Raw genomic sequence first — 10,499 nt, 5'->3', positions numbered from 1 at the left:
TGAGCTTTAAGTGATCACTGCGGAAATTCCTGGAGCGAAAATCCCAAAGGTTTGAAAGTATGTTAAAACTTGAAAATCGCCCTGGAATTTTCCTGGATTTTAAACAGTGGAGATATTCCTGGACCGACTGTGTAGCTCCCCTGCAATTTCGTGTTGTTTAAGTTCAAGATTTGAAGATTTCCTGATTTCCTCTATATATTTCATCTGTTTGGTTCAAAGTTCTGAAAATAAGAGATTATTTTGTTTTTTTTTTAAAAAACGCATCATTGCCGGAGACTGCTGACTGGAGGAGAATTGACCTCAAAGACAGAAAAAAAAACATTTTGATGCTGTGCATCAGCGCTTAACATTACAGTGTAAATAAATGTCGGGGACACTGCAGCTCAAAATACAGCACAGGAAACTTACAATTTGTAAACAAGCGAAAGCAGAATTAAGAAAATTTAAAACAAAATGCAAACAACCAGGTCAAAATCCTAGATTTATCATTTTACCAAATTATACACGAACAGGATTCTGAAAACTGACAAAAGAAATTAACGCGGGTGGAAAGAATAGGGGTTAAATTAAAAATGGATATCAGCGCAGTGTTGAGGGCTTGGAGACTTTTTGTCGAATACAGCAACCATAACTGAGAATAAATGCCAAGGCCCGCACGTGTAGATGTACCGCAGATAGTCAAACTGGATCAGTAACGTTGTCATTAACTCCGCGTGCCCAATCTAAACAGTTTGATCCCTTGAAGAAGTGCAGGAATTGATTAAACACTTCAAATGACTCCTTCAGATAATAGGTCAGACTATTTCTAGAGGAGGGATACAACCCATACAAATGTCAAGTGGTTCCTTGCTTTGTCATTCAGATTTGCTTGGCAAAACAGCGCCTGCTCGTCGCCATCTCCGGCAGCGGCCGGCTGGAAGATGCTCAACCCTGAGGGTGAACCCTTCCCTGCTTTATGTGAAATAATGTTTGTGGGGGCGGGGGGTGGTGGGAGGTGTCACACGTGCTTTACATGGTAGGGGTGGGACGCTGGTTATTTTACACGGGACATATTGGCTCGGAGAGCTGTACAGTTTATTTTGGAACCTGTTTCATGAGAGGTCCTTAAAAAAATAATAAGCAACTAGGGGCACCCAGTTTTCAAATCCCATGGATTGCAGCGGTTCAAGAAGGCAGCTCACCACCACCTTCTCAAGGGCAATTAGGGATGGGCAATAAATGCTGGCCTGGCCAGCGACACCCACATCCCATGAAAGGATGAGGGGGGGGGGGGGCGGGGAAAGGAAATCGAAAAAATCCAAAATAAAGAGGTGAGAAAACACAAGAGACGGTCAATCAGTATCCGTGCAGCGCACGGTTTCAGGCTTGTCTTTAGAACTGAGAAAGCGAGGGAGGCTGGTCATGGGATCACAAAATATTCGGAGGTGTGTGATAGAGCAGATCGGGAGAAACTGATTCCACTGTCAGGAGGGACGGTAACCCGAGGATTTAAGATCATTGGCCAAAAAACGGGGAAGATGTGTTTTTTTTAAACATCAGGAATGCAGTGCCTGAAAGGGAAGCAGATTCAACAGTAACTTTCAAAAGGGAATTGGATAAATTCTTGAAAAATTAGACATCTGCGGGGCTATGGGGAAAGAGCAGGGGAATGGGGCTGATTGGTTCGGTCTTTCGAAGAGCCAGCACATGCGCGATGGGCCGAATGGCCTCCTTCTTTGCCACACGATTCTGTGAAAAAGGGAAAATGGGACATCAAACAGCAGACACAGTGATAAAGTTAGCAAGTAGCAGAGTTGCAGTTTGACGGTAGAACTGATTGAGCAGAGTCAAGCAGTAAGAAAGAAAAGACCTTAATGAAACAAGTGATGTGTGAACAGCAGAGACTGTGCGTAGCCTAAAAGGAAGTACAGGAAAATGGGAGAGATGGGAAAAAACTAGGGATCAGGTTTGAAATTAAAATGGAAAATGCCACCAACTAGCACTGTGTCCCGATAAAGGCACAGTTCCCAACTCTAACTGGCCCACTCAGTCAAAGTATTTTTCTTTATCTTCAATAATAAGTTAAAGTGTTCAAAATAAATGATAAAATACACCATTCTGTTATTGCCCCTGTGATCTTTCTCCCTGGTTGCTGCTGGCAATGTTCTGGAGATCAAACTTTAATTCCTGGAGACTTCAGGGGAATCCTGAAGGGATGACAACCCCATTCACCCCCCAACCCCCACAACAGATCCACATGCATCTTCACAGATGCTGATTGACATGCGGTGTTCTTCCAGATTTAATGTGTTTTTAAAATAAATTTATGCTTGCACACAATAAATTCTCCATGACGTTACTCGGTGCGGACGCCTGCTAGACAGAAAGACTTGTATTTATACAACACACTTCCTAACCTCAGGACGTCCCAAATCGCCTTACAGCTAATGGAGTGCCTTTGAGATGTAGTCGCTGTTGTGATCTAGGAAGCGCAGCGGCCAATTTGTGCACAGCAAGATCCCACAGATAATCTGTTTCAGTGATGTTGGTTGAGAGACAAACGTCGGCCCGGGAGAGCAGAGATAACTCCGCTGCTGTTCCTTGAAATAGTGCCATGGGATTTTTTACATCCACCTGAGGGGGAAGACGGGGCCTCGGTTTAATGCCTCATCCAAAAGACGGCACCTCTGGCAGTGCAGCACTCCCTCAGGACTTCACTGCGAGTGTCCAGACTCTGTGCTTAAGTTTTCTTTTAATTTGTTCATGGGATGTGACCCCCTCAATCATTTTGAGGTCAAGAGAGGTGGCTTTGGCGAAACACCTCCATTTCTCACTGTCACCAGTCTTCCACCTCTGGGTTGTGCTGTTCCAGGCTCGACCTTTGAACCAGGGAAAGCTGGTATTCCTTAGTTGACAATGTTTCTGCCAAGTCAGCCAAACCTATCTATACCGGTCTCCCCTTGTGGAAAATTAAACCGTAAAAATCAGATTTTTAATATTTAATAATTGCAGGAGTTAATCTGTGACTCCTACATTTTGTAGTTATCAGCATAATTCATCCCGGTTAATAAAACAATTTGCATTTATTGAGCACCCAAGACGCTTCACAGGAGCGTAAATTTGATGCTCGGCCACTTGAAGAGTTATTAGGACAGCCGGCCAAACGCTTGGACAAAGAGGCTGATTTTAGGAAGCGTCTTTAAGGGCAGAGAGGCGGAGAGGTTTAGGGAGGGAATTCCAGAGCTTAGGACCCAGGCGGCTGAAGGCACACGGCCACCGATGGTGGAGTGATTAAAACTGCTGTCTGTTCTTGAAAAAGCAGTAGACAGAGGTTGAGAGCTGCAACATTGTGCCCAGATTGTTAAGACTGCATTCAGTTTAGGCTCACACTTGTCAGTTTTGCAATCGGAATTGCACTGCTGGAGGTAGGTGGGGTGGGGAATAGGTCAGAGTCTGCTACAAAGTGGGGAGAGGAGGGGACAGAGAGAGAGAAAGATGATTGGGGAGCTGGATATAGACAGGAGTTCCTGAGCCTAGCTGTACATTGGGAGCTGAATGAACAAACACATACACAAACTAACAAACAAAAGCCAGTATGACAAGATTACTGAAGCATTCAGAATTAATGACCGGATCTTTACTGATGTTAATTCAGTTCCCGAGTCCCACACATTGTTAAGCTCAGTAACCTCTCTCAGCCAGTTCCTTTCAAATTATGTCATCAGCGAATTAAAAAAACCCAACATTATTCTATGCTTGAAAGAAACCTTAAGCCCAACACCAGCAGCAGGCAAGAAAAACAGAGACGTTAAGGGTAATAATTATTTCTAACAGTTTAATTTCAAAAAGGCAGTTTGGATAATGAGACAATTTTATTTATCTTTCTTGTGTCTTGAGTTAAGTTTTGAATTGAATCAAATTTTAACCTGGGACTGCCTTTTTGATTGAAGTGTCTAAGAACTTCTAATAAGTAGAGCAGATCAGGGGATCAATAGGGTAGATGTAGACATTTCGACTTTTGGAGGAAATCGAAAACTAGGGGCCATAAATACAAGACAGTAAATCCAATAAGGAATTCAGGAGAAACATCTTTACCAAAAGAGTAGTGAGAATGTCGAATTTGCTACTGCATGGAGCGGTTGGGGCAAACAGGACAGATGTAGATAGATAATACCCCATCAAACCCAGCGCAGTGGTTAGCACCGCAGCCTCACAGCTCCAGCGACCCGGGTTCGATTCTGGGTACTGCCTGTGCGGACTTTGCAAGTTCTCCCTGTGACCGCGTGGGTTTTCGCCGGGTGCTCCGGTTTCCTCCCACATGCCAAAGACCTGCAGGTTGATAGGTAAATTGGCCATTGTAAATTGCCCCTAGGTGGTAGGGGAATTGAGGGAAGGTGGGGATGCTGAGAGGGTAATGGGATTAATGTAGGATTAGCATAAATGGGTGGTTGATGGTCGGTACAGACTCGGTGGGCTGAAGAGCCTGTTTCAGTGCTGTATCTCTAAAAAAAAATTATCTCAAAGACCTGAGTCAGGTCATTACACACACATACTCACTTCAAACTTCAATTTTTTTAAAATTTGAGACAGAAAAAGTTGCATCAGCCCTTAAATTGCTTTTAACAAGGCAGGAACATCACAAGCAGGTGAAACAACACATGGCTAGAGTCAGTCATTAAGAAAATAATGAACTTATGAAACATATACAGTGTCATAAAATGGTTTGTTACACTAACTTTACAAAATAACCTAAAAGGCTAAACAACATTCTGCTTGCACGTGTTCCTGTTGATTTATCTGCAAGTTTGAAATCTTTAACCACTTGGCCACTGAAGTTGAACTTGGTTCAATTTCAGAGGGTGTTTCAGGTAGTATTAGGATTCGTCACCTTGGCTTTGAAAGCAGTGTCTCCAACTGAGAAATGGACAGTAAAGAACCGAACAGAGAATCCCCCACCAACCCCAACACCTGCAAAGCAAAGATCCCAACCTGCATTGCTTCGTGGCCGGTGTGGGAAAGGAGAGGAAGGCTGGGAGATAAAACACCCCAACAGATGATTAAACCTCAGGTACCGCTCCGTCACGTTGCACTCTGACCTGAATGGTCAGTGAGGTACGGAGTGAGGCAAGTGTATTCGGGGTAACTGGGGTGCAGACAGGAGGGCGGAAATGATATTGAAGGGTGGTACGATGATGCATTTCTGAATAAAAATAGATTCCAGAGCAGCTACGATTTGCATGATCCAACTGAATGGCAGAACTGGTGTGAGAGGCCGAATGGCCTTCTCCTGCTCCTAGGATTCACCATGCAGCTGCACATTCACGGGAGGTAGGTACTCGGTAATGGTGATCAGAGTCAGAGTTGTCTCCTGCACTAGTTCTGATCAACCAAAAGGGGGTTAGCGAGGAAGTTTGCAGGTTTTTCCAAGCCCCCCCCCCCCCCCCCTTTAAATCAGCCTGGGTTTTTAAATCTGTTTCTTCTCCCTCTCCCAGGAGACCATTTGGATCCAGGTGGGGTGCGGAGTGAATGTACTGTGGGGTATCGTAACTGTGTGGGACAGGTGGGATGGACGAGCAGGTCTTTTTCTTGCCTGTCACTGGCCCTACATTGGGTAAATTTCAGGTCGCGTTCATTTTTGAGCAGTCACTGGGTGCCTCAGTTTACGAGTGCTCCTCGGAGCTGAATTCCCATCGCTGGTGCTCCAGGATCCTCAGGATTCCAACAGTGTGGGAAAAAAAAACAAGTGCCCCTCCCCAGTGAGGGACTGGGGGGGGACACACTCGCAACTCAAATAAATAATGGAAGGGTGTGGGTGTGGATGCTGGGACTGTCACGCGGAGGTGGGGAGTTGCTGCTTGATAATCCTTCATCCTCACCTCTCAGCCTAAAATAGTGAGTGGAGCTTGAAAGAAAAAACCGTTTGTGAAACTAATGCTGGAACTGAGAAAATTTGAAGTATTGTTTAGAATTCCTTTTTAAAGCTTAGTGAATTTTCTAGTGCGGTGGAAGAATTTAGCCAGTAACTTAGGTGGGAAAAAACTGGCTGCCTCCTTTGCTATATTATGACAGTGGCCACACATCAAAAAAGGTGCTTCATTGGTTGCAAAGTGCTTTGAGATGTCCAGAGGCCGTGAACAGCGCTATACAAATGCAAGTCTTGCTTTCTTTAACTCGTCGGGCTCCTTGTTCTGAACGTCAGCTAATATTTGCCACTATTGCAACCAATGAAGCGGCAAGTGTTATACACAAGGTGAAACAGAATGACTGAAAGCAGCAATGAACAGCATGCGGAATGAGGCATGGAGCATATTTCCAAATTTAAAAGCCTAACTTAGGCCAACATTAAATAGCATGGTTTCCTCTTATCAGTTAAGTGGCAAATATATTACCTTGTATCTACGCAAGATTAAAGTTCCTAATTTGTGATTTTTTTATTTTTAAAAGTGCAAATGTGAAACTGTTTTACAACTAGATTCTTGTGTTTATTTATTTATTTTTATTTAGAAATACAGCACTGAAACAGGCCCTTCGGCCCACCGAGTCTGTGCCGACCAACAACCACCCATTTATACTAACCCTACAGTAATCCCATATTCCCTATCACCTCCCTACACTAGGGGCAATCTACAACGGCCAATTTACCGATCACCTGCAAGTCTTTGGATGTGGGAGGAAACCGGAGCACCCGGCGAAAACCTACATGGTCACAGGGAGAACTTGCAAACTCCGCACAGGCAGTATCCAGAATCGAACCCGGGTCCCTGGAGCTGTGAGGCTGCGGTGCTAACCACTGCACCACTGTGCCGCTTATTAATGCTTCAGTTTGAGGCTGGAATTCAACACTCAGTCACGTCCGACTAGATTCAAGCTATGCCCAGGGAAGGTTCACGGACAGCTGCAAGTTGTCAGCATCAAGGCGTATTTGATGCACTTGCGATCACTGGAGTGAACAATCTGCAACACAAAAAACAAAATAAAGACACAATTAAAATACACACCTTTAGATCCTCCTCTCAAGAATTGTGGCAGTTAGTAACATTTGGAAATCAAGAGGAATCATGTACATATATCTATATATATCATATATCACCTTTAAAGTAGCAATATGTCCCAGGTCACTTCACAGGAGCATTACCAAACTAAATCTGACACCGAGCCACAGTAGGAGACAGGGGAGGCGGTGATGTGGTGGTAATGTCACTGAACCAGTAATCCAGTCACTGAACTAGTATTCTAAAAGGCATTAAGGTGGACAAGTCCCCAGGTCCGGATGGGATCTATCCCAGGTTACTGAGGGAAGCGAGAGGGGAAATAGCTGGGGCCTTAACAGATATCTTTGCAGCATCCTTAAACACGGGTGAGGTCCCGGAGGACTGGAGAATTGCTAATGTTGTCCCCTTGTTTAAGAAGGGTAGCAGGGAAAATCCAGGTAATTATAGACCAGTGAGCCTGACGTCAGTGGTAGGGAAGCTGCTGGAGAAGATACTGAGGGATAGGATCTATTCCCATTTGGAAGAAAATGGGCTTATCAGTGATAGGAAACATGGTTTTGTGCAGGGAAGGTCATGTCTTACCAACTTAATAGAATTCTTTGAGGAAGTGACAAAGTTGATTGATGAGGGAAGGGCTGTAGATGTCATATACATGGACTTCAGTAAGGCGTTTGATAAGGTTCCCCATGGTAGGCTGATGGAGAAAGTGAAGTCGCATGGGGTCCAGGGTGTACTAGCTAGATGGATAAAGAACTGGCTGGGCAACAGGAGACAGAGAGTAGCAGTGGAAGGGAGTTTCTCAAAATGGAGCCGTGTGACCAGTGGTGTTCCACAGGGATCCGTGCTGGGACCACTGTTGTTTGTGATATACATAAATGATTTGGAGGAAAGTATAGGTGGTCTGATTAGCAAGTTTGCAGACGACACTAAGATTGGTGGAGTAGCAGATAGTGAAGGGGACTGTCAGAGAATACAGCAGAATATAAATAGATTGGAGAGTTGGGCAGAGAAATGGCAGATGGAGTTCAATCAGGGCAAATGCGAGGTGATGCATTTTGGAAGATCCAATTCAAGAGTGAACTATACAGTAAATGGAAAAGTCCTGGGGAAAATTGATGTACAGAGAGATTTGGGTGTTCAGGTCCATTGTTCCCTGAAGGTGGCAACGCAGGTCAATAGAGTGGTCAAGAAGGCATACGGCATGCTTTCCTTCATCGGACGGGGTATTGAGTACAAGAGTTGGCAGGTCATGTTACAGTTGTATGAGACTTTGGTTCGGCCACATTTGGAATACTGCGTGCAGTTCTGGTCGCCACATTACCAAAAGGATGTAGATGCTTTGGAGAGGGTGCAGAGGAGGTTCACCAGGATGTTGCCTGGTATGGAGGACGCTAGCTATGAAGAGAGGTTGAGCAGATTAGGATTATTTTCATTAGAAAGACGGAGGTTGAGGGGGGACCTGATTGAGGTGTACAAAATCATGAGAGGTATAGACAGGGTGGATAGCAAGAAGCTTTTTCCCCCAGAGTGGGGGATTCAATTACTAGGGGTCACTAGCTCAAAGTGAGAGGGGAAAAGTTTAGGGGGGATATGCGTGGAAAGTTCTTTACGCAGAGGGTGGTGGGTGCCTGGAACGCGTTGCCAGCGGAGGTGGTAGACGCGGGCACGATAGCGTCTTTTAAGATGTATCTAGACAGATACACGAATGGGCAGGAAGTAAAGAGATACAGACCCTTAGAAAATAGGCGACATGTTTAGATAGAGGATCTGGATCGGCGCAGGCTTGGAGGGCCGAAGGGCCTGTTCCTGTGCTGTAATTTTCTTTGTTCTTTCAGAGACCCAAACTAACGCCCTGGGGACATGGGTTCAAATCCCACCAGGGCAGCTGGTGGAATTTAAATTCAATGAATAAATTCAAATAATTAATAAAATTGAAAGCTAGTCTCAGTATTGGTGCCATGAAAACCATCGACTGTTGTAAAACCCCATCTGGTTCACTAATGCCCTTTAGGGAAGGAAACCTGCCATTCTTACCTGGTCTGGCCTACATGTGACTCCAGACGCACAGCAAATGTGGTTGACTCTTAACTGCAAACCACTCAGTAGTCAAGGGAAATTAGGAATGGGAAACAAATGCTGGCCAGCGACACCCCCATCCCATGAAACAAAAAAAAAAATTAGGACAGGTGTCCAAAAGCTGGGTCAAAGAGGTAGGTTTTTAAAGGAGCGTCTTAAAGGTGCAGAGGTTTGTGGAGGGAATTCCAGAGCTTACGGCCCAGGCAGCTGAAGGCACGGCTGCCAATGGTGGAGTGATTAAATTCAGGGATGCACAAGAGGCCAGACTTGGAGGAACACGGAGAACCCGGAGGGTTGTGGGGCTGGAGGAGGTTGCAGAGATAGCTGGGGGGGGGGGGGGGGGGGGGGAGGGGGGAAGGCCGTGGAGGTATTTGGAAACAAAGATGAGAATTTTAAAATTGAGGTGTTGCGCAACCAGTAGCCCAATGTAGGTCAGAGATCACAGTGGGTCCTCCTTCTCCTTCTCCTCCTCCTACCCCAACCCCATAGTCAGCGAAAAGTGTTAGGGAACTTTGCAGAACTATCTGCATGCCCAAAATAAAAAAAAACAGAAAATACACAGCAAGATGGTCAGCATTGGTGAAGGGAAGTTTTGATGTCAGAACTTTTGATAGTGACGGACCCACTGTGGCATTTTGTGATTCAATTTTTAAACTTTATAAGTGTCAGCCATGGCTCAGTGGGTCATGCTCTCATGAGTCAGAAGATTGTGGTTTCAAGAGCTATTTCAGTGACTTCAGTACAAAATCTAGAGGGGGGCGGGGATCTGCGCAGTCGGAGGTGCCCACTTTCCATTTGAGACGATAAAGTGAAACCCGTCCTTTGGGGCAGACGTAAAAGATTCCATGGCACTTATTTCAAAGCGCAGGGATGTTCTCCCCTGTGGCCTGGCCAATATTCAATCCGCAAATATCACTAAAACAGATTATCTGTGCACTGGGGCTTTGCTGTTTGTGGGATCTTGCTGTGCACAAACTGGCAGCTATGTTCCCTAAATTCCAACAGTGACTACACTTCAAAAGGGTCTGATGAAAGGTCATTGACCTGAAATGTTAAGCCTGTTTCATTTGCCCCAGATGCTGCCAGATCTGCTGAGTATTTCGGACAGTTTGTTTTTATTTCAGATTTCTGCAGTTTTTGCTTTTGTACTCTTCAAAGAAAGTATGCAATTGGCTGTAAAGCACTCTGGGACTTCCTGAGGTCATGAAAGGCACTATAGAAATGCACGTCTTTCCTTTTTACCTGACCTATTCCCTCCTGCTAAGCACCTCCACCGCCAAGCCTCTTAAATAAAAAACACATATCAGATAAGAGCAGATTTCCAAATCAGTACCGAACACAACAGCAGCAGAGGGTTGTTTAATGCAGCTGCCCCAGCATCCTGCTCAAATCACAATTAACACAACATCCAGTGAATCTGCCAACATCATTACTGCTCTCACACTGTCGTGG

At 45.0% G+C, this 10,499-nt stretch overlaps 1 protein-coding gene across 5 annotated transcripts in view; it reads right to left on the bottom strand.

Annotated features, from left to right (window-relative positions):
• Positions 1-3,613: 3,613 nt before the first annotated feature.
• ulk3 (unc-51 like kinase 3) overlaps positions 3,614-10,499 on the bottom strand; it is a 42,154-nt gene continuing 35,268 nt past the window's right edge. For all 5 annotated transcript variants that reach the window (XM_068015500.1, XM_068015503.1, XM_068015502.1 and 2 more), the window contains one exon: positions 3,614-6,933. In XM_068015500.1, the coding sequence (XP_067871601.1) occupies positions 6,917-6,933 (17 nt within the window). In that variant the 3' untranslated portion in view covers positions 3,614-6,916. The remainder of the gene's footprint in view (positions 6,934-10,499) is intronic.

This window comes from Heterodontus francisci, chromosome 35 (genome assembly GCF_036365525.1).
Source record: "Heterodontus francisci isolate sHetFra1 chromosome 35, sHetFra1.hap1, whole genome shotgun sequence".
NCBI lineage: Eukaryota > Metazoa > Chordata > Chondrichthyes > Heterodontiformes > Heterodontidae > Heterodontus > Heterodontus francisci.
The sequence above is the reverse complement of the archived record's forward strand: the minus strand, read 5'-3'. Positions and strand labels throughout refer to the sequence as shown.